Source organism: Cryptomeria japonica, chromosome 4 (assembly GCF_030272615.1).
Source record: "Cryptomeria japonica chromosome 4, Sugi_1.0, whole genome shotgun sequence".
NCBI classification, from domain to species: Eukaryota; Viridiplantae; Streptophyta; class Pinopsida; order Cupressales; family Cupressaceae; genus Cryptomeria; species Cryptomeria japonica.
In genome coordinates, this window is record NC_081408.1 from 609769571 (window position 1) to 609794954 (window position 25384).

At 37.4% G+C, this 25384-nt stretch overlaps 1 protein-coding gene across 1 annotated transcript; it reads right to left on the minus strand.

Annotated features, from left to right (window-relative positions):
- Window positions 1-22492: 22492 nt before the first annotated feature.
- Window positions 22493-24497, minus strand: LOC131032207 (uncharacterized). Its single transcript, XM_057963160.2, has 3 exons — window positions 23804-24497; window positions 23250-23686; window positions 22493-23149 (listed from the first exon to the last, which is right to left on the minus strand). The coding sequence occupies exons 1-3, from the start codon at window positions 24297-24299 to the stop codon at window positions 22568-22570; spliced, it is 1515 nt and encodes a 504-aa protein (XP_057819143.2). The 5' UTR covers window positions 24300-24497; the 3' UTR covers window positions 22493-22567.
- Window positions 24498-25384: the final 887 nt, after the last annotated feature.

Sequence of the window (25384 nt, forward strand, 5' to 3'; positions counted from 1 at the left end):
TTTTTACAATTATTTCTTAACTTCTTGTTGTTAAGAGTATAGTGCAATGGTTGTGAGTGGAATTGTTGTTGTTTGGTGATATTCTTGTATCCCATTTTAGCATAAGCTCAAAGTATACTAGCAAAGTCAATATGAACAACCAACTTTAGCAAATCCTACATCAAACGTAATCCTTGCATTCTCTGGCAGGAACTTCGCTGCACTGCAGCTCTTGTTCCTGATGTCATTCATTTGAAAATTTAAATAAAAAATTTTAGCGAATCAAAATGAGTGTATAAAATTTAACCTAAAGTTTTGAGGGATCCTATGTTATTCATTCCATAGTCCACGTGCCTTTAATAATCTTTGACAGTTTGCATACGCGTTGAGACATGGCAAACACAATGTACTGGCTGAGTTGGTAGCTTCTTTTTAAGCCTCTCTTCTAGACTTTTTTTTGGATTTGCATTTTTTGTACTGGCTGAGTTGGTAGCTTCTTCAATTTTATATGATCTTTCCTTGCCCAAAAATCTCAAAATGTATTGCTTGAATTTCAGGTTGCCTCTTTAACCCTTGCAAACATGTATCACACATTATTTTGTTTTGCAATCCATGGTCTATTTTGGTATTGTGAATGTTAATAAGATTCTTCTTCTAAATCAAATTAAATCACCACTTGATTTTATTTTTTCAAAAGCATATATCTCATACCCTATGCATTGTTGCTCAGATTTTTCTTTAAATTCACCTTGCAAGCAAATGTCCAAATAGCAACAGAAATCAACAAGCTACCACACAAGTTCTAATGTATTATCAAGATCTCTAATGTTGTTTACAAATCGGAGCTACCCGTCTCTTTGAAGATTTGGACTGTCATTCATACTTGAAAAATGGTCTGTGGGATTCAAATTTCAGTCCTTGGAATTGCATGGAAACAAAAACAGAGAGATTTAGACCACTCTGTTTTGAGTCTTCTTCAGTGTTGTGTCTAAATTTTTGTATGGGCTCTTTCTCTATTTCTTTTGAATTTGTTAAACATTTTCATGTATGTCTATATATTTCGTTGGGAGTATTTCTTTTAATTTAATTTTGCACAGATTTGTTTATGTTTTCAATCTTAATAATCTTATGCCTCAAAGATGCAGTCACTACTTACATGGTTACTCTCTGAGGCAAGGCTTAATTGACCAATTATTCTAACTTACTTCTATAACACAAACTATTTCTTTAAAAATATTTGAAAACATAAAGTAAAAAGGATTATATAATTTATAATGAACATTCATAATAAACTTATATTCTCTAAAAATTTAAAGTGCAGATCAAGGCTTAATTGACCAATTATTCTAACTTACTTCTATAACACAATCTCTCTCTCTCTCTCTCTCTCTCTCTTTTGTTCATAACCTTCTTCTATTTGTTGTCCCTAGTGTTGTCTACTTGAAAACCATGCAAAGTGTTGAGATCTCTTTTGGCTCTCCCATGTTGACTCAAAAGACACATGTGCCCTTCTTCCATAGTGGTTCTACTTTCTTTGTGGGATGATGAAAATTCAATGAAAATATATACATGATATAAATTATTTACCATAAGAGAATACTGACCCCAAAGTTAAGTAGAACCCTTATGTGTGTATCCTTCTTGGGGGCATATCATTGTGATAACATGCTTCTCTTCTGGGTGAATGTACACTACCTTAAATAAATTTCTCCCAATAAGGTGTGTGCAATCGCTTTAATGTGGGCGCATGCATTAGGCTCAATGTTTCTCTCTTTTTCATATCTTGATACTCAAGTTACTTTGCAAACTTTCTCTTTTTCTTTATAATTTTGGTATTTCTCTTTTCATGACTCATAGTAAGTGAACCTTACTAGGCTTGTAGTCATGGTTCTCCTTCTCTTATGGTATCCCTTTTACCTTGATATTGAAGTCATTATATACCTAAAGTCCACTGGGGGTTTGGTTTGTCTTGCCTCAACATCTTGATGAAAGTCTTTCAATTTGAACCTTGGTACTTTATCGAGAGTATGCTTAACCTCATACTCCTGCTAAAGTGGGGATTAAAATGTAGGATCCTAAATTGTACTCCCTTACAATTTTGACTGCATTTGGTTCCTCACCTTCACGTTTGCACCCCTAGGCCTGATCAGGACTTGATTGTGCTCATGTCATACAAATTTGATTTCATATTGACCTTGTGCATCATTAAAAACCCTTGTCCTAACCCTAAAATTGGGTAGGACCATAGCATTGCGCCTTGGTCCCCAATAGGACCAAGTCATCACACCTTGGTCCTCCCAATTAGGACCAAACTTTTGGCCCCTTGGCCATTTTAGAAATTAAGAGGAAAATCCAGCCCATGTCAACTCATGCTAGAAAATTAATATGTTTTTTGACTGGCAAGTATGAAAGGAGGATTTCCCCTCTCATTCGATGATGCAGGAATACACACACATGAAATTCAATTCGACATCAAGTAATCAAGCATTCAAATTCAAGTGAGAAAACAATCAGTCTTCCTTTAAGCATTGGAGCAACAATGAGGTTAAGATTCAAGCATTGGAGTTGAAATTCATGTTCCATGTTGTTCAAGACTTCATAAAACCCTAGTTTTGTGTGAAGAAAAACAAAACTTCACAAGGAGGTATATCATTTGTGTTTTCAGTCATTATTCAACAACTCCCTCATAATGAGAATATTTCCATTACCAGAATTCAATTATCTTCCATTTCTATTTCATGGTTAATTCTAAAAATATGATTTGACTTAGGTAAAGCCATATTTCCAATCCATTCCCCTTTTTTTGTGTGTGTGGGAAATAGGTAAGGAGCTACAATCTTCAATATAAGCATTATTTATAGTGATGAATCGATCCCCAATTGGAGTGCAAAAATTTCAAAGGACCACGTTCCCAAAATTTCAGGAGGTTTTTTAGGGACCAGGTCTGAATCTACTTACATTATTCAGATCCAGTTTTGTGGCTCAATCTTACAATTATAGCTTACTATTTATGTATTTATACTTTAATTTCTAGCACTTTTGCCCTAATTTTAGAAATTCAATTTACAAAAGAGGTTTTATTAATTCACATCATCAAAAACCCCAATCCAATCAGAATTCTTAGTCCTAATCCTTATTGGTTCATGACTAGATCTATTAGATTGGAACCCTCTTTTGAATATAATGGTCTTAAGTAATAAAATTAGTGGATTTTGACTTCTATGGTGAGAACCCTAATTTTATTCACCCAATACACAATCATCAGGGTTATTTTATACTTCAATTATTTATTGATACAGGGTTGCTTTTTTAATTGGGTGAAAGCAATATATCCCCCCAAACCACCATTTTTAAAATTTCCCCTAATGCTAGTATTTGAAATCTTTACTAACTACTATAATTGGTTTCCCTATGGAAGGCTTAGCCATAGGTTGTGATCTCATTAAGACTAATCTAGACAATTGTGACAAATACAAGTAGAATGAAGCTCTATGGAAGAATGTTGAGAGAGGCAATCTAGCGGCTTACATTGAGGGCATGAAGGGTTTTAACCCTACCCTCTTAGAATTTTTTTCCTAGTTCTAGAATGAGGGTGAAGTCAAATTTGGTGGTGTTCTTTTTATAGTATCCATGGATTCCATTGCAGTTGTGACTGGTCATATTGTTGAAGGAATGGCCTTCCCTAAGAAACCAAAGGGGAACTACAAATTTGATATTGTTGGGTTCCTTAAATCATGTGAGAAGGTGGCTCATCTTCAAGTCACTTTCAATACAAAAGATTTTCCTAATGTCTAGAAGGAGGTCACTCTACTTCTCATGAAGTACATTAATCTACAAGGAATATTTAAGGAATTTAATTCTCATCTCTTTCCAATGCTTAACCACCTCAAGTATGGAGTAAAGATGAGATTTCCCTCCTAGATTTTCACATCTATTTCTCAGCTGATTGAGGTTTCAAAAGCAAAAAATATTCTCCCCCTTCACCGAGGTCTTAACTTGAGGTTGTATAATTTCCATTTAACCTTGACCCTCAAGAGTGGACCATCCACAAACCCTAGTCCTCCCACTAAAGCCTAGCACTACCCCCCAACCACAAACAAAGTTGTATCTATGTTAACAACAATTAATCTACTAAAAACAAAAACTTTATGACCCCTCCCCCAAATTTTTTGTATCAAAATAATTAAAGGGAGATGCTCAAGTTATTCTAAGGACACTATATCCTCTTAGTCCACAAAGTCTTATAAGAATTTGGATAATCCTATGGAGAATTATGCCACCCCTAGGTTACTCCGTCATTTGGATCCCCTCCCCCACCACATATCAATTTCCTACAAAAATGTGGATTTATTGTACTCATTCAGAAGGTGAATGAGCTATGTGATGGGTACAATAGGTAGGAAGCCATTATCCATTGGCACCTCGATAAAATCAATGTGGGCAAGAAAAATATCAGTAACTTGGAGGCGCTTGTTGAGGTAGACATGAGAGCCTCTAGTTGGGTGATAGATGAAAAATATAAAAGGGTCTAGGTGGTAGCCGATGATTTGGCAAATAGACTTGAGAAGTGGGAAGGATTGGAAGAGGAAATAATGTAGCACAGTGTGAAGGTGAATCGAAAGTATGATAGGAGAGACACAATTAGAGTCATTGATGGGATTTAGGGCAACCAGATGACCTTAAAAAGGAAACTATATGGGATGATGATTCTTAACAAGGAAATGGCTAAAAGATGTTTGCCTCTCTTTAGGAAATTTAGGAAGTATTGGATAGAATGCATGAGACGAAAAGGTGCCATAATAAATTGTCTTTTGTTTATGTTGTAGACTGGACTAATTCTAGGGTGGAGGCTACTCTAGAGTCCCTTGTTGTGCCCCCAGAGATGAATTCAAACAATATACTATCATTCTCAAAGAAGGTGAAAATGTTGAGCTGGGACTGGTAAAGTGAAAACACCCCCACCAAGTAGACCATTAGTTTCATCTTCAGTGGGTGGTTTGGGCTCTTATTTTTTGGCTTCAATTTGTCTATTTGTAGTCTAGTTTGTTTGTTTTATTTAGCACTTGGTAATCCATAATTTTTTGTTCCTTTTAAATAAATGGTTCTTTGGTTGGGTTCTCTCACTCATCATGAGACTTGTACTTTGTAAATAATGGATAATGAATTACTATATTATGCAATATATATTTCCCTATCTCATTAGACTTGTTCTTCAGTCAAGTGACTATTAACATAAGCATGTATGGTTTACCAATAATGACATCTAGTCTATATACAAATATGCATCACTACATATAAGGATATTATGCACCAACCTAAGTATATTTAATTTCCTTTAATTGCTTTGGACCTTATACAATAGATACATTAGACCATGATTCTTCATTTTAAACTGATGCTTCCTTGGAGAACCTTATAGATATGTGTATATGGTGAAAATGGATAACAATAATAACGATATTGAAAGGCTAAATGAATTCAACCACAAAACCCTAGCCTAACAACAACAAAGATCCACCATAACATATGAAGATTACCTAAGACAATGCAAATCAAATGAAATCACAAAGATTATACCATCACATGTCCAATAGGGTTTGGATCTCCATTCTTCCTATCTCCATTGATCTTGCTTGATATATTTGCTCTCAGATTTTATGTGCACAAGAGCTCAACAAAGAACGGAATGTGGTTGCAAGTAGGATCACATATGCTCAAAAGTGTAGTGTAGTCAAGTGCATAAAAATGATTAGCATGATTGATTAGGGTTTGATAATGAAGGAAGCATCTCCTTATATAGAAGACACTATATGAAATGAAGGGATAAGATTGAGAGGTGTAAAAGGAAGTCGGCTATGATTAGAGGGTAGGTAAAAGAAATAATAAAATAATGAAAGGGGTAGGTAGTGTATGAATTAAGAGATGAATGACATGTGTCATGGATAGAAAAGGTTAATGAATTAATTAAATAAATAAAGATTTATATAATTAATAGAAGAAGTGGGATCAATTAAATAAATAAGATATTTATTTAATTTAGGAAAAGGGCTATTTAAATAAATAAAGGTATTTATTTAAATGAGAAATAAGGCTAGAAGAGGATAAATGAATTAATTAAATAAATAAAGATTTATTTAATTAATAGAAGAATTAAGCTTAGATAATTAAATAAATAAAATATTTATTTAATTAGACTAGACAATTTTGGGTGTCTACATTTTTCCCCTCTTTGAGACAATGTGGCTTGTTGCGTTGTTTCAAAGAAGATAATATGAACTGATACAGAGTTGCCCCAAGATGGGAATGATATGCCCCCTCGAGAGATTGGATGAAAATGTCTGAAAAGATTGTAGACAATCTCTCGATAAGAAGGAAAGGCTAGAATGGACTGACCGGATAAAGTGACAAAGTCACGGGATAAAGAAGACTGACTCGGGAAACGAGGGCTAGGGCTAGGGTAGTCTATAAGATAGACCACGGGGGAAAATACATCCTCATTGTCATCCATACATCCATGAGAGCAGAGTGCAGAGCGAGAATAGAGCAGCAGCAGTCAGCAGTGATGGCCTTTGTTCACAGATTCGATTGCGTTCGCCGATTCCAGAGGCCAGCAGAGGCAGGAGAGCCGGTAAATACCACAAAACCTCCTCGTACTTTGTTTCATTTATTGTTGTCATTAATTCATGCTAGAAAGTGTAATAAATGTTCTTAGAATAAGGTCCAAAAAATGTCAAAAATGCCCAGGTGCGTCTGTGTTGGTGCCAAGCGCGTTTGTGCTCGATAGGTGCATCTGTGTTTGTGCCAGGTGTGTCTATGTTTGAAAACGCATCTATGCTAAATGCGACCGCGTTTGTGCTGTGTAGGCGCGTCTATGCGAAGAAGGCACGTCTGTGTCGCCCAGGCGCGTCTATGTAGAGTATAGGCACGTCTGTGTTCTTTAGGCGCGTCTGTGCAAAATAGGTGCGTTTATGCAGTCTTCAAGAGTGTTTAAGTCAGGAAAGCGCATTTGTGTCAAAAAATGTGAATTTGTGTCTTCTAGGTCAAATCGGCCGTTCTGTGATGAACATACATTGTCGATTGGATAAGCTGCTGAGAGGATACACTCAAGCAGGTCCTCTAGGGAAGACTAGGATAGCAAATAGGGCTAGGATTGATAATTCTGTGATAGAACATACATTGCCAATTAGAAAACTACTCAAGAGGATTCACTCAAGCAGAGGCCCTAGGATAAGATAGATCAAGGCACTTTGTGATGAACAATGAGTACCAAGATATAGTACTTTGTGATGAACAGGGAGTACTAAAATATGAGCAACACTTTGTGATGAACAGTGAGTGCAAATGTGAGCAGCACTTTGTGATGAACAGTGAGTGCAAATGTGAGTAGCACTTTGTGATGAACAGTGAGTGCAAAACATGTAGTAATTTGTGATGAACAGGGAGTACCACTAGGATAGAAGCAACACTTTGTGATGAACAGTGAATGTCACTAGGATAGAATACCATATGCACTTAGATAAAAAGTAGCATTTTGTGATGAACAGTGAATGCCACTATGACTGACATGATTGATTTGCTTGACTGCAGGAGTATTTGCCTATGTTGGAGTCACGGGAGAGATTCCCATCGACTCAGAGATTGCGACCTGAGCTGACCTTTGAGGAATGAGCTGCGATTGAGGCTATGGGTCTGAGACATATTCTGTATGTGCCTGCGTTTCGGGTGAGCATGGGATTGCTGACTGCACTGGCGGAGAGATGGCACTCTGAGACTTGTATGTTCCATTTGTTGATGGGTGAGATGACAGTCACCTTGGAGGATGTATACAGGATTCTGCGGATACCGATCGATGGGGAGCTGATTCCATATGATCGAGACGAAGACAGGGAGGCTCTGAGACGAGTGTTCCGGGACCCAGGACTGGAGATGAGGGCAGGACATGTGGCTTGGGACACCATGACTACTACAGGATTAGCGTTGCCAGCAGTGATAGGAGGAGCGATCAGTGGGTTCTTGTGTCCTGATAGAGCGACATGAGGGTTGGCTATGGGCTGGGGAGGTGCATTGGAGACACTGGTGACATAGCACACTAGATATGCCTAGGGACCGTGTGTGCTAGCACACCTGTATTACGAGCTGCATCAGTTTGTGTACCATGGGTCAGTGGGATTGGGCTGCGAGGTCACATTGTTACAAGTGTGGGCCTATGAGCATCTACCAGTGATGAAACCAATACACTTCAGGGGTAGAGGTCACAGATGCAGTTTTATGCATTTGTACGACATGATCACCTCATAGCCACGGATTGGTAGGTTAGAGCATTGGCGGCGGGTTATTGATGACTTTGATATAGTTATATGGAGGCCATACTTGGGATGTGAGTAGTGGGAGGATGATGTGGTAGAGCTGCCCTACACCTTCCGGAGCAGGTATCTGATTGGGAAAACACCCTATGTACTAGAGAGGCAGCTAGTGGACAGGGTGGGCAGGCAGTTCGGCAGGATCCAGCAGATGCCACGGGGTTCAGGCATGTATGCACGGACTGTTAGGGATCAGGCGCAGTTTGGGCCCTTATTATCATATGATCAGGTTGTTACACAGCTAGTAGAGATGATGCCCCTACCCTAGGACATGTGGCCAGAGATCAAGGATGCCGGCATGGATGCCGAGTACACAGCATACTGGGTCGAGCATCCATTCCCACGCCTGACGGATCTAGGAGAGCTACTAGACGAAGATGGTGGTGGGGATGGTGATGATGATGGAGAGGATGGGGGTAGAGGCCGACAGAGGAGGAGGGGGGGAGTTGGAGAGAGGAGGGTGGCACCGTGGAGGGAGGGTGGAGAGGATAGGCAGGCTCGAGTGGTGAGAGGTCGCGGTGGATTACCGCTACAAGTGCTAGCAGCACAGGGTCCCAAACAGGTGCAGGTACAGGGACAGGCACCAGTACAGGCACAGGCATAGGGCCAGGCACCTGTACAGGGAGAGCCATAGGCAGAGCCACAGGGGGCTGAGGTAGAGGAGGATGAGTTGACGGAGTTGAGGGAGATCTACCAGGGATAGGCAGATGAGATCCAAGACCTGGAGAGGGAGAGGGACAGGCTCAGAAGGAGGCTTAGAGATACTGAGCGAGAGCGGGATCAGGCCATTCAGCACTACATAGAGGCTAAGACAGCACTGAGGGCTGGGAGGCAAGCGGTAGAGGACACAGGGGCTGGATATGCCTACGTCCTGCGGGCAGGGAAGGAGATTGCCTACTGGCAAGATCTTTATTATGGTGCGGTGCCAGCTGATTAGCGGGCGAGGAGCTTCCATAGACCATCGCGGATAGCGATAGCTATGGGAGGGAGCCGGAGGAGACAGGCGTCTAGTGGTGGGGTTATGGGTCCTCCACCACCACCAGATAGAGGAGACAGGAGGGATGATCCTGGGGCGGGTCCTTCTAGGGCTCAAATTCCATCGAGGCCAGGCGGCTCTGAGGGAAGGAGTTCATCATAGCCGTAGAGGGCTCTCTATGTATCAGTATTGTATCATTTTTGTATGATGATGTAAACACCTTCGAGTGATTGTAGCCATATGATTTTGACATCATTGTATCATGACACTTTATATATATATGAGATGATTCATCTTTGTGGCAGCTATATGGATGTGTACCTATGTGATGAGATGTTCTTATGTGATGCTTATGATATGGATGCAAATATGTACATAATGAAATACAATATTTTTGTTCTTTTATATTTTATATGTGTATGCATGATGCAAATGTGAATGTATAAAATGCAAATGAATATGATAATGCAAATGACTATTTACATGATGAGAATATAAAATGTTCTAACATGTGTTGTGTGCAGGATGTGATGCAATTATGATATCTATATGTATGTATGAAATGCTTATATGTGGTAATGCAGGTGCAACTACATGAAATGCAAATGTTTTTGGTGTGTCATTATACTCAGTCATGTGATAGCAGGCTACGTGGACTCGAGAAGGAATGGGATTCAATCAAGAAAGGGGGATGAAACACAGAAGATATGAAAGTGAAAGAGCTTCTTGTGCATTATCATCATTGAGCTTTATTATGGCAAGTAGGTTATGACAATCGAGGCATATGTTCGACCCAGAAATTCATTGTACCTGTTTGCATGGAGATAAGACAGTCACAAACAAGGAATGCCCCAGTTCATACTAGACTCTCAGTGTCCTCATATCCTTGGACAAGTCATAGCATTACTAAAAGACAATCCACAGACAGCAAAGAAAAATAGGTGATGATACCCCATCCTCACCTTTCTAGTCAAAGACATCCTGGAGATAGAACCTCTAGTCAGAGACATCCTGGAAAAGCTAAAAGACATGTCACCAAAAGATAAAATCAAAAGAAAACCAAGACTTGACACCAACATCCACTGTAGTCCTCAAGTTTAGTGTCTCTTGTCACTTGTATAAGTCTTATTTGATTGTGGTCACAATGTTTACTTTCACAAAATGGATAGATAGCACTGCACCATATGTTGTCTGAGTCTGTTGAAAGATTTGATTTTGTTGAAGCCCAATGTTGCTGTTGTGTCTCATCTAAAACTAACTGAATCCATGAAACTGATACTTTATTGTAGAGAAAATGAAACTTTATTGCGGATCTGTGATGCAAATGCTACTTTATTGTGAATTGTGCGCGGATAGACTGAAGGAAGCTGGAAGAAATTGTACTCCTCGAAACATGTGATGTTCTCAGTTCCACACCCATCACTAGACGTAGGATTTGCCTTAGCCACAGAAAGGATCTGATTTATTATGGATGGAAAGGGAGTGAAAAGGAATGTTTATTATGAATGGCTAACCAATCTTGGGTAGATCAATAACAAGCCATGATGGGAATGGGTAAGTTTATTATGAACAAATAGGTTGTGAGTGTGTGCAAAGTGAAAGGATGAAAGTGAATTCTAAAGGAGGGAGGAGCAATGTCTCTACGCATGGTGCTGGTGACCCAGTTTTCACCATGGTACTTGCCCAGGGTGCCACCGAAGTGGTTTTCACCGTTGGACGAAATGTTTTTTTTTTTACTTTTTTCGATTTTTCAATGTTTTTTGTTGTCACAAGGTGCCTGTTTGCCAAGTTTTCACCAAGTAACGATTTTTTTGTTTTATAATTTTTTTGTATTTTTGAATTTATTTTATTTTTTTTGTATTTTTGAATTAGGATATTCCAAAGAGCTATGTGTGGAACCTGCGAAGGTGCATGCTATTGATAGGATCCTCCAAAGGTTCACCTTCTGTAGTTGAGAGCTGATATGCCCCAGATCCATATGCTGCTGTAATGATGTAAGGACCAAGCCAATTTGGTTCAAACTTTCCCTTCTTCTCTTTGTCTTGTTGATTTTTAGGATTTTCTCTGAGAACTAAGTCACCTACCTCAAATGTGTGAGGCTTAACCTTATGATTGTAACTACATTGTTCCTTGACTGAATGATGTGTAGCTTGAGTGACTATCTTCCTTGATAAAGGAACTAAGATAGAATTACTAGTGTGTGGACTACACAGGCCCGTATGCGTGTCACCTGAAGAAGTTTGGGCATCCTTGATAACAAAGTCCTTCGAGTAAGCTCCATTAAAGGTCCATGATGTATCGCTAGAAGGGAAAGGATGTGAGGAACAAGTGGATGAGTGATGAAGGCTTATGATTGTGAAAAGAAGTGAAAGTAGGATAGCATGATGGAGACTTAGGATCAACAAGTATGCTTTTTGGCTTGAAATTTTAGAACTTTTGCCCCCAGTTATTTTGATATTAGGGTAGATCAATTCTTGCTCTTTTTCTTTCATAGAATTTTTATCCTTGACTTTGATTTTTGTGGAGTCCAGTAGCTTTTGATTTTGATTTGGACTAAAGGAATTTTCTTTATTATTGACTTTTAGATTTTTCTTTTCAAATCTTGATTTTTGATCCCCAATAAGTGAGGGCTTTTGTAATTCTTGTTGATCCAAGTCTAGGAGTGGAGTGGAAATGGAATGAGTGGATGAAATGGTAAAGCTATGTGATTTCTCAAGAGGGTTGGCGATACACTCAATAGATTCTTCGTTGGAACCACTCGTACGACCATTGATATCAAGAGATGCTTGCACCACTAGAGGAGTTTTGCATGCAGACTTAGTAGCCACAACACTAGGTGATTCACACCCAATTCCTTGCAAATTGTTTGTAGATTGTTCTTGTCGACTGAATACCTTAGGAGATAGTGGGAGTTGATCAACATGAAAGATATACTCACCACATCTCATGTCTTTAAACTTGAACTTTTCTTTGAGCTCTGCTTGTTTGGATGTAGAAGCTTTCAATGATTCTGGATCCACATATGATGATGAAGGAATAGATTCTCTATTAACTGGAATTATTATTTCTGATCTAGGTCGCAGATTGTTGCAATATATGAATGGATTTGGGTCAGCTTTGACAGTCACTTCAACTCCATTGTGAGGGAACTTGATACATCGATGATATGTAGATGGTACTGCATTCATCTCATGAATCCATGGATGTCCTAGCAATATGTTGTATGTGAGCTCTAGATCAAGGACTTGACAAACCACATCCTTTGTAACTGGTCCAACTCTGAGAGGTAAGGTGACTGTGCCTTTGGATGAACGCTCTTCATCATCATATGCTTTGATAGTAATTTTTTTTGTAGAATTCATAGCTTTGTCAGAATATCCCAATTGTTTAATAGTGCTCCATGTACAAATGTTTAGACCTGCTCCTCCATCCATTAGGACTTGTTTGATTCTATGTTTGTGTATTAAGGCTTCAATGTGTAATGGTTCATTATGTGGCTGACTTACGAAGGCATCATCGGCTTCTGTGAATGTAAGGGAGTGTGAAATGGAAAGGTATCCCACCATGGCTTGAAACTAGTCCATGTTCAGATCAGTAGGAACGGTAGTGTCTCTCAAGATTTTGTCAAGAATGGCTTTATGTGTGGGGGATATGCGTAGGAGCTCAAGAATGGAGATGAGTGCGGGTGTTTTCCCTAATTGTTCTACAAGGTCATACTCAGGCTTAGTTGATGAAGAAGCAGTGTTTTTGGCTAGAGCACCTTGCAAAGTAAATTTACCTCGACGAGTTGTAACATGACATTCAGAGGTAGGTTTGGAAGAAGATCCAACACCTTTTAAGACAATCTTGGGTCTCTGGGTAGAATTCTCAGGGTTTTTGTCCTTGATGATAATGGTAGAGACATAATTGTCCATCGAGATGTGATTGATAGTTGAATCATAGTTGTAGGATGCTCTGGTATAATTGGTTTGATCCTCTATGGCTTTAGCTTTTCCCTTGTCATGTTTTGGGAATGGTTCCTTAAACATCTCATTTTCTTGATTGGAGGAATGTCCCTCAATCTCAATGTCGCCTCTATCAATGAGATCTTGTATGATGCTCTTCAGTCGATGGCAATTTCCTGTCTTATGACCCTTGCTCTTATGAAATTCACAATACTCATCATCATTCCACCAATTTGGTTTAACGTTTGGTTCATATGGAGGAAAATCTGGAACTGTGATTACCTTGTTTGCCACTAGATTCTTGAAGACTGACTCAAGTGGTTCTCCCAATGGGGTGTACTTCCTTCATGATCTGGAAGTTGTTTGAGTATTCACTTGATTGTTTGTAGAACTTGATCTTGAAAAGATGAATTTGGGTCGCACTGTGTTGGCATCAACAACACCATCATTGACTGTGTTTTTATTTTTATTCCAAAATCTTGGCTTGTCTTTTCCTTTAAAGTCATCTTTGTTTTCCTTGAATATCTTAATGACTCCTTGTTCAATCAGGACCTTTTCTATCGCTAAGCCTTTTTCAATGACGTCCTTAAAGGTGGACAAACAAGCTTTTCTTAAATCATAACCAATGTCTTTGTTAACATTCTAGGTGAACATCTCTACCATTTGTTTTTGTGGAATTTCACAAGAGCATCTGCTAGCTAGATTCCTCCATCTTTGTAAAAATGATGAAAAAGACTCTCCATCTTTTTGCTTGGTGTTGCACAAAGTAGTGACTAATATGTCTGTCTCTATGTTGTAGGAGAAATGTTGGATAAATGCCTCTGCTAAGTCACCCCATGACTTAATACCAGGTGGGAGTTGGGAGAACCATTCCATAGCTTGATCACCTAAGCTTTGTGGGAATAATCTCATCAAATATGTCTCTTCTGAAGCTACCTCAATGCAAGCTGTGAAAAACTATCTTATGTGTGCCTTAGGATCCCCTTTTCCTCTATACTTTTCAAACTTAGGCATCACAAAGTGTGTAGGAAATGGAGGCATTGGAATACTTTTGTCAAATGGATAGGGACATATGTCTCTCATTGTGTATGTTGGCTTTGGTGTATTTATGTCCTTCATTTTCTTTTGTAAGTCCCTGATTTGTTGCTCCAAATTGCTCTTAGGTGGAGATCGACTTCTTGGACCATACCCCATGCTTGAGGCACCAATTGGAGGAGGAGCATGTTGCATATATGGATGATACTGATTATACACATGTTCATATGGAGGAGGTCTATAGTGATGCTACGTATATGGACCACTTGGTATAGATTCATGTTGAGGAACACCATATCTATTTTGTGCATGTATACCATACTCTACAAGCATGTCATGTTCTAATGTGTTGCCCCCAAATTTGACACGGGGTTTCCTTGTGTCCAAATTTTGAGCATGCCTTTGAATATCGAATTGCTTTGGTGGTTGATCCTTAGCATTGATATGTGATTGAGCATATCTTTTTGCATAAGACTTCCATAATGGTCTACGAAGGTGAGTATCATATGCTTGACCATGTGTATGTGGGACCTCTAGTTTTTGAAACAAAGATGATGGTGATTCAGGCACCATATGTGGTCCTCTATTGCCTCCACTATTAGGCCTTCTTTGATCCATGTTGGAGTGAGTTTGTTGCACCAGTCGATTTTCCATTATTTGAGACATGTCAAAATCATGAGGTATCTTGGCTCCACTTTGTGCCATCATTTGTAAGAAGTATTGTCTATCCCTCCTCATTATTTCCTCAACCAATCGATTGAAATGGGGATTCATAATGGATTTTTCCACATCTACCGAATGTACGGAAAAGTTGTCCATATGGTCATTATATGTATCATTGTTGTTTGTAGTGTCCATGTTCTCAACATTTGGAATGTTTCTATAGGCATCCATGTCAGGTAATGTGTTATAATCAGTATTGAAAAAGACATCATTGTCATACTCATAAACACTCATGTTTGCACACTCTTGAGCCTCTTTATTTTCTCTCCTAGATTTTTGAAGACGGGTTTCAACCATGAACTAGGTATTGATCGAGATGTGTTGGACTAGATGAAAATGGAAAAAAGTATGGAAGACCAAGAAATGGATGGAATGTAAATGAATCTGAGGTGTACTTGCAATGTCTAAAGTGTAAGACCAAGTATGTATGTAGTAGAGTAGGTGTGACTTCCAAAGAGAGGATAGTTTCTCTTGATGAGGTAAGTTGACCTTGACTCTAAGTAAGACCAAATGACACCCAAAGGTGATAGACCTTGATGAAGGACCACTTAGCAAAATGTTGTTGTATGTAGTGTGCTGACAAAGTATGATGAGGACAAGCAAGTGACCTTTTGACTCAAGTTTAGACAAATGTGAATGTAATGTGAGATGTGAAGCAATGATGGACTGTGTGAGATCCAAAGACAAGTTGAATGCTGAATGAAACCTGGAGAAATGACCTAGGAAGCTCAAGAAATCCGAAACTGACTATGTTTGTTTGTTGGACTGTAAAAGTTTTTGTTTTTTTTTCAATCCTGATCACAAACGCACCTGTATACTTCATAGACGTGATTTCCTGACGCAGACGTGGTTCCGTCTAACACAGATGTGCTTCTGAGATTTTTGTAAAATGCCTTGTTGATTCTGGAAACACAGACATGTTTCTGCCCTTCATAGACGCGGTTATACAACACAGATGCTATTATGTCAAACACAGACGCGTTTCTGCAAAATTTGTGCAATTTTTTCCAATCTGTGAAGTCATTTTGTTGTGACCAAATTTGACTGTTTGACTATTTTTCGTGACAAGAGGACACAATGTTGATGAGAACCCAATGTTTGTAAGTGTCTAGACTTCAAAATGACTCCAAAAAAAGTGTGTTGTTTGATGTAAAAATGTTTTGCATACACTTGAAGACACAAAAGACACAATGTTTTACTATTTGGTTTTGAATGTTTGAATGTTTAAAATAAGTCAAGTACAATTCTTATGGCTGGCCAAGACAATAGTTGTTGATCCCACATGGGGTTTTACCCCCGAGGCTACGCTATTCAGAGCGGATACTTAGATGCTTGACCTCACTGGCTCCACCCTCGGCACTCACTTCTCGGGTCAACCAAGCATCAGTCCCCACGAAAACTCCCCGTGGCGAACTTTGTATCTCTACTAAGAACTGTATGTGTGTGGGCCGCTACCAAAGGTCCGACCTCTTGCCCCAACAACTAGAAGGATTTGGGCTTCTAAAATAAAAAGGTGATAGTAAGGGCATCCACTCGTGTGGCCATACATGCGGCACTTTCAGCTCTGTAAATACAGAAGGCTCCCAGCTAGTAGGGGTTACGCCCTACAATTGATCAAATAAATTTGATCAAACAGGTTTATGGGGAGACATAGTGTCGGTATGAACTAATCAGCACATGTTATCCATAGTTTTCACCATGAATACAGTTGTTTATAGTGGTTTGGAAGAGGTGGGATTTCCTCGCTACCACTTGGGTCGTTCTCTTCTCACTAGTAGTCCTAATGACCACACGGGAAGACAGACCCTCTAAAGATTAAACAAAAAGAGCCTATTTCTCAAGACACAAAAGACAATGATTCAATTTTAGTGCACCAATTGAAGTGTTTTCTAGTCTATGAAAACAAGGCACACAATAAAAATCCAAAAACCCTTGCCAAGGACCTACAACAAAGAGTTGTTAGTAGTTTGGATTGTTTGAAATGATCACCCCTTCCTGCAAGCACACAAGTTAGGTAAATTTTAAATCCTAAAAGACTTTGTGAAAATAGGGGCCTTCAACAAAATGATTTTGCTTTCAAAACAAGCTGCACCAATTTCGTTAGCTAGATCTGAAGATGTTAGCTCAAAATAAATCAGATCTGAAACATTAAATGCAAGACCAAATGATGAAAAATGAAAACCTAAAAAAAATAAAAAAATTTAAAACCGATGCACACAAACGTGGTTTCCTTCGACACAGACGTGACTTTGTGACTCAGACACGGCTCTGTGAGACACAGACGCTGCTCCCAAACCTAGACGCAACTTCTGGACACAAACGCGTCTAAAAACACCGCAGACACAATTTAGGAACACAAACGCGGTTTCCAGCATCTGCAAAATAAAATACTGTCGATAACACAGACGTAGTTCCAGATGTCGCAGACGCACCAGAAAATAAAAAACGCGATCCAAAAATACGCAGACGAGGAAATATCAAAATGTTGTCGAAAATGTCAGATCTGCAACTTCAAAACACAAAATCTGCAACAAGGATGTTAAATGCAAAAAGGGACAAGAGTCCCATCGGGCGTGCCAAAATGTATATGGTGAAAATGGATAACAATAATAACGATATTGAAAGGCTAAATGAATTCAACCACAAAACCCTAGCCTAACAACAACAAAGATCCACCATAACATATGAAGATTACCTAAGACAATGCAAATCAAATGAAATCACAAAGATTATACCATCACATGTCCAATAGGGTTTGGATCTCCATTCTTCCTATCTCCATTAATCTTGCTTGATATATTTGCTCTCAGATTTTATATGCACAAGAGCTCAACAAAGAATGGAATGTGGTTGCAAGTAGGATCACATATGCTCAAAAGCGTAGTGTAGTCAAGTGCATAAAAATGATTAGCATGATTGATTAGGGTTTGATAACGAAGGAAGCGTCTCCTTATATAGAAGACACTATATGAAATGGAGGGATAAGATTGAGAGGTGTAAAAGGAGGTCGGCTATGATTAGAGGGTAGGTAAAAGAAATAATAAAATAATGAAAGGGGTAGGTAGTGTATGAATTAAGAGATGAATGACATGTGTCATGGGTAGAAAAGGTTAATGAATTAATTAAATAAATAAAGATTTATATAATTAATAGAAGAAGTGGGATCAATTAAATAAATAAGATATTTATTTAATTTAGGAAAAGGGCTATTTAAATAAATAAAGGTATTTATTTAAATGAGAAATAAGGCTAGAAGAGGATAAATGAATTAATTAAATAAATAAAGATTTATTTAATTAATAGAAGAATTAAGCTTAGATAATTAAATAAATAAAATATTTATTTAATTAGATTGGACAATTTTGGGTGTCTACAATATGGATGATAGTACTTTTGTTCTTCCTTTTGTTAGGATTAAGGTTTCATCAACCTTGTAAATTCCATTCTATTAAATTTGTTATAATAACTTGGTCCATGTTTCTCTAGGTACCCATCTTTTGATTTAAAAATATTTTATAGTAATACTCCACATATAGTTTATAATTGCATTAATAAAATATGAAGGGATTCATTGTCTGTAACAATTAATTACATATGGTAAAATTAATTATCACTTAACCTTGAGTACTTGAAAGGAGGGAAATGTGAATTTTGATTTTCCATATAGATGACCATTGTCTTCACTAAGTTGTGCTCTTGAAAATGATGGAGATTGTATCTTTCAGGATGTAAAAATGGATGAATTTACACATTTGAGAGGGAATTACAAGTATTTGTACATTTTTTTTTTTTCATGTTTTTATCATGGATTATGTACCTTTCATTTTTAAAACTCACAATGATATCCGTTTTCTAATATTTCTCTAAGTTACAGCCTTGAGATGGTGGTAAGGTAACCTATTTTGGTTGTTTCATTGAGATTTTATAGGTTAATAGGTGTTGTTATATTAGAGACAAGAAAAGAGTGAAGGAAGTGTTTTTTAACAATATTTTTAAAAAAAGGTAATATATACTTGACCTCTCTTCTTGGTTGAGTTTTTTTCTAAGAGGTTTTCTAGACACAATTATTTTGTAATATGTTTTTCTCATGTTGTTTGTTGATTTCAAATATTGTTGATTTAAATTATAGTAATGGTATACTACAATTAAGAACACTTAATTGAATGATATTTTGTGAAAAAAAATATTTAAGATTCATATTTGGTCGGATATGATATGATGTTTCATTATTTTATTTTACTATATATATCTTTAATAATTTATAAGATAATTTAAAGTACCTATATAGGTAGAAAAATCTCATGCATGGAATATTAGGCATAAATTATCAAACTCTTCACTAGGTATATGCTCAACAATATAACACTTTGAAGTATGATCAATATGAGACTCTTGAACAAGTGTATTGTCTTTAAATGGTAAGGAGGAGCATTGAATATAGAAATGAAAGATATACGTACACACAAACACATTCATATACATATTTTTTGAGAGTACATCCTCATCCGTAGCATTAAAATCATGAAAATATCAAGGATCAAAAGATAATCTATGATGAAAGATAGAAAATTATCAAAATTTGAGACATGTGCATGTAGCTCAAATAAGGAAAAATACCTAAAAGGAAATGTAAGGTAAGATAATTGTTCTATTGGAGAATCTATTGGAATAAAAGTATGCTATAATATGTATATACAAACCATACACAAGTTACAATGGTCATATTCTCATAAAAATATTTAAACCCCAATGAATCTAAAAATAAAATATAACATTAGAAGTAACTCAAATTTTAAAAACTTAAGTAAAGAAAAAGTATAGCCTTAGATTAAACCCTTAGAGATGTTTATTTGCTTCAACAAAAATGTAAAAAAAAAAAGGTATTTAATCCTGATATTTGTCAAGACTAATTAAATAATTGAATACAACTTTAAAATAATCAATTCTAGATTAACATAATAATAAATTGGAGTGGTATAAAAGTTTTATAAATTTGAATGTCGAGCGAGAGTAGAGGAGGAACTTGTAGCAAGGATTCTAAGGTTGTTGTTGAGACAAATAATGATGGTGAAGATGACCAAGATCTTTTGGCTCTGTAGGTTAGTTGGGCTTAGGCTTGTCGTTTTCCCTATTTTTTCTATGGGTATTTTATGGAGGGACTTGCTTGCTCTTCTTTAGCTATTTTTTTGTGTTCTCTAGAGGGTCAAACAAGCAATGCTAACCCTTTCTTTTCTTGAGTTGTCCAAACTAGGAGGGACATTGGTATTTGGCTTGTGTTTCCTTGTTCTATAGCACTAGGTTGTGTTTTCCTCTATGTGTCCTATTCTAGGTTTGTGGGTTGTTGTGGTTCTTGATGTGGGTTTGGTGTCACTTGCTACTTTATGTCGAGGTTTTGGTTGCATGGTTGTGTGCTTTCTTGGTTGGTGTTTTCCTCAAAGGCTTTGATCCTCTCCTTTCTTGGGTTGTTTGTGCTTGAAGGGTCATTGGTTGTGGGCATGTGTCTCTTTTCTCTACAGTGTTTGGACATTTTTTCCTCCATATGCCCTATTCTAGGTTTGTGGGTCATTGTGATTCCTATTGTGGGCATGAAGATGTTTCCTACATTGTGTCGAGGGTTTGGATGTGGTAGTGTACATTTTTTGGTGGTGGTTGCTAGAACTCTTGGGTTCAAGGTGTTTATTATCATATGGAGCATCCTACCTCAAGGGTTTTATGGATACTTATGGAGTTTGTATGAGGAGTAAACTCCTTTATTTCTGGTGGTAGTGTGTGTTATTAGGGCTCGTGACAGTTACCACCCTTTTCTTGGTGAGTAGGACTTTGTTTTTGCCTTGGCTTGGAGGGTCTTTCTTTCAAATCCTAGGATTTAGTCTATGCCTCCCTAAGCTTCTAAGGCTACTTTTTCGGGTGTCAATTGCAAGTCTAAACTATTCTTGTTGTGGGTATGGACTTTTTTCTGTTCTATGGATATTTTACCTAGGATATTGAAGGCCCTATGGAGGTTGGTTGTGTTGAAGTCTTTTTCCACATTTTTCTTATAACTCACTATTGCAAGCTTGGTAAGTTATTTTTTACAAACACTCCTATTGAGGTGGGGGGTTATAACAAGGCTTTCCTATTGAATGTGAATGGTGATTCTTATGCCGAGTACCTTTCTTACTTCTTTGTTGTCAATGCCAGCCTATTGAGGTGGTCCTAGCTACTTTGTTTAGAGGGGTTATTTTGGTTAATGGTATTGTTGATAACAGATTTATTGAGGTGGTCCATGTTGTGTTGTCTGTAGGAATTTTTAATGATGAGCTTGTGATCACAAGGTCATTGGGCATCTCCTATTTTTTGTAGTCTTCTTTCCTATTCAACGAGGCCTCTATTCAAGGTGGTTCTATATGTAAAAGGTTGTGAGAAGCCTTTTAAAACCTGCTACCGGTTGACTATTCACTTTGCTGCTTTGGCTCCTGTGCTAAGGGGTTTTTCAAGAAGATAGTTTGGGGTTCCTTCCTAAACCCCTCTACTCTAATGATGTAATTTTGTTGTGTTGGAACCCTTTTTCCTACCGGTTTTACGCTCTCACCAAAAATGTCTTTTCATAAAAGGGTTTTTCCTTTTTTGGTTTTGTAATTGTGGTGATCTCATTGAATGTGAGTTCCTCTCTTTTGTGTGCCTTGGTGACAGTTATGAAATGGTTTAGACCTCTCCCAATTTTATCTAATCAAAACAACTTGGAGTGATATAAATTAAATAACTACAATGCTAAATATAAAATTAAAATGAGATGGAATGTGTAGTTAACATTTGCAGTAATAGAGAAGAATAAATTTGATGTAACATTGGATTCCACTTGCATAGGAATATAAAAATAGATGTGCTCATTGTGATTGTTGTTTGGAAGTGGAAGCTTGAACTTCTCTAGGAGTCGATTCTATGACTATGAATTAAGTCTATGATACATATTTATATTCCTTAACACATAACCTTCATTTAGTGCACTGTATTCTTTTGTCATGCGATTTATTATAATCTCTACTCTTTGTTGCTTGTTAAAAATACTTTGGTCAAGTCATTGATTCATATTAATTACATTTGTCTATATTAACTCCATTGATTTAACAAACTTTATAATCATAAAAACGATTCAAGGCAAAACTCTTCAACTATACAAATATTATAAAACAATTTAATGTAAAATTAAAATTCTCTACAATATTTTAAAATAAGTTAATACTAAAAAAATAATTATCTTATTTAATATTTTAAAAAATTATTAACTTTAATATTTTTAAATACCAAATTATAATAGAAACAAATTAGTCGAATAGATATCACATAGTGGAATAGTGAAGAATATGATAAAGATATAAAATATCAATTGTACTATTTACATAAACCAACTAGATAAACACTTACATGATCAATTTCAATTTGACATAATTCATGTCATAGAAATATAGATGATACTGACTTCAAATCTTCTACCACATAAAAAAATAAAAAATAAACAAACACCTAGATTATCAATTTTGACTTGGAAAATCTCTTATAGATTGCCTGGACTAAAAAAGGCGGACAATTCGTTTGCACGGATTCCCTGGTCGGATGAACTCGGAGACTCGAAAACCGATGGCATTATGCAACACCGCAAGTATCACACTCATGACAATGGGGGCCAACAAAAACATTGCACCAAAGAAGAAAACTGCCAACTTATAATATTCTTTCCTGAGCTCTAGAAATATGGCCAAGGAAAATGAAATCATCATGCTGTAGAGGGCCATTGATAAGACAGCTGCGCTTGCACCAACTGCCAAACTCCGATGGCGACGGAAAAAGGTTGCGTAGGCTAGAAGGATTGCTGCTGCCATTGAAAAGCAAAATGCCAGCCAATCGAAGAATACAAAACCTTGGAAAGAAATCTGGGCGGACAGGGCCCTCTTCTCCTTGTCATCATGTGCTGGCAGGGTGAAGGCCGCCTGAAATGTGACCGTTGCAATCAATATGGCACATACAGAAAGACTGTTGATTTTTGTCGAATACTTTTCATCACTTGGAAATGGATTTGATGTTTCTCTTGTCTGGTTTGCCGTTGCCGCCTCCACTCCTGCCATCCCATTTTTGCCGCTGAGGAACCACCAAATCTGCAGCAACGTCAATGCGGTTTAATCATAAGGCTTCCATATAAAACTATATTGAAAGCAAAATAACTGGCAAGTGAAAATAAGAAAATGTTTTACGCACTGCAAAGTAGGGAGACAATGGTTCTTTTTCGAACTTTTGATTTGCTATGTCTAGCGCAGTGTATCCATTCTTGTCAGCTATATTAATTACCCTTGCGAAAGACACCAAATATCTCACAACACCCACTTTAGCATTTTCAACAGCGTATTGGAGAGCAGTTCTACCGTCTTCATCTCTTATTTCAACACAGTCCTCTGCAAACCCGAGTATGCATCTCACAATATCCGTGTGTCCTTGCTGTGCTGCTAAGTGAAGTGCAGTCTGTTGTTTGATTTTATCCTTTGTAAACGCAGAAGAAGTATCACACTGCAACAGCTTATGAACAATACTCTTGCTACACCCATATAAGGCTGCCATATGCAGTGGTGTCCTCCCCAAAAAGTAATCCGCCAGTTTGCAGAGCTGAGGGGCTTTTTGTATTAGTGTCCTAGCTGCCTCTGAAGGAAAGGAACACATAAAACGATGGATGATAATGAGAGACAAGTGTTGAAACCAGTTAGACATACTGAAAACAAAAAACTTAAAAATCTATTCTAAGTTGCATTCAATAGTACCTTCTTTCTGATAGAACAAGGCGTGGTGCAAGCATGTCTGGCCGTCAAATCTTGCGTAGCAACGAGGATCTCTGTTAATTAACAATAACAATTTGAGTGAATTGGAACGGCCATAGGTGGCTGCTGTGAAGAGGGGAGACTCGCCTTTGTTGTTGCGAATGCTTGCGAGCTCTGCATCAGCTATGATTAACATTTCCACGATTTGGGCATCATCTCCTCCTCTCAGAGCCTCGTGCAAAGCGCTGTTCTCCTCTTCGTTCTGAGCTCTCAAGAAACTATGTCGTTGCTCTTCATTCGTTGATTCTTCATCTGGTTTTTCAAGAAGCTTTTCCACGAAGTTTCTACGACCATGGAAGGCAGATATATGTAAAGCAGTGTCTCCTCTGTGGGAAACCTGCGCACAAATATTAACATTCTTCTTCTGCATCGTCTCCTCCAGTGCTGCGACTTCGCCCGACACGGCTGCTTTGTACAGCTGGGTGGTCATTCTTTCCATTTATCCTATCCACAAGTATGGTCAAGACTCAAGCTGATTTACGGGCAATGTAAGAAAAGCCGAGACTATAAATGCTTCTTGTTCAAGCTTGTCTATGGTAAAAGGAAAAGGGTGCTGACGTATTTAATGCCCTAATACAAAGATTGATCAATTGGGAAAACCAAACGACAGAAATTTGGCCAAAGGGTAAAGAGGATTCTTTCCAAATGGAGCAAAGCCAAGACTGATTTTGGGGCAATGTAAGAAAAGCCGAGACTGGTATTTAATATCAAAATTAGGAGAGTATGAGGTGAGTTTGGAATAGTTTCTTTGATGTTTCCAAAAAAATTCTATAAAGATAAGAAAATTTGGTGAAGAATAAAGAAGCTTTTCTTTCCATTCAACGTATTCAAAAGGATGGTCAAGCTGATTTACGCTCAATGTGAAAAGGTATTAAATATAGAAAAGTATAAGATATTAAATATTATAAAAACAGGTTTGTGGTCATTCAGCGTATTCAAAGGGATGGGCAATGTGAAAAGAAGCTTCGACTAATATCAGACACTTGGTTTCTTTGCCCCACACATATTATCTAGTACTTCTTAAAAGTAAAGTGGTCAGTTATTTAATAGCATGGTGAATGACAACGCATACAGGTTCAATAATTGATCAGGAGGAAAATTCGCAGAGCCAAAAGAAGATTTGGTCGAAATGGTCAAAAAGAGGTGATTTATAATTTACACCATGGAATAATATTTTTGTTGCCGTATTTCCCAAAAAAAATTCTAAAAGGCAAAGAAAGGTGAAGAATATAAGGCTTTATATTGTTTAATTTTTTTAAAATATTAAAATTATGAAAAAAAATAAAATATTAAATATGATAGAATATTTTAACTATAACCTTTTCAAAAGATCTATTCTAATTTTTTTTAAAAGAATATTCATATGATTTTTTAAAAATTATTTGAATTTAATCAAATAATTAATAATAAAACAAAAACTCTTTTATTAAAATATTAATTTAGTATTCGATAGGAAGGGATTGGGAGCGCTCTGTAACTAGGGCTCGAAACCCAGTGGTGCCGCTGGTTGCAGTACGCTACCGC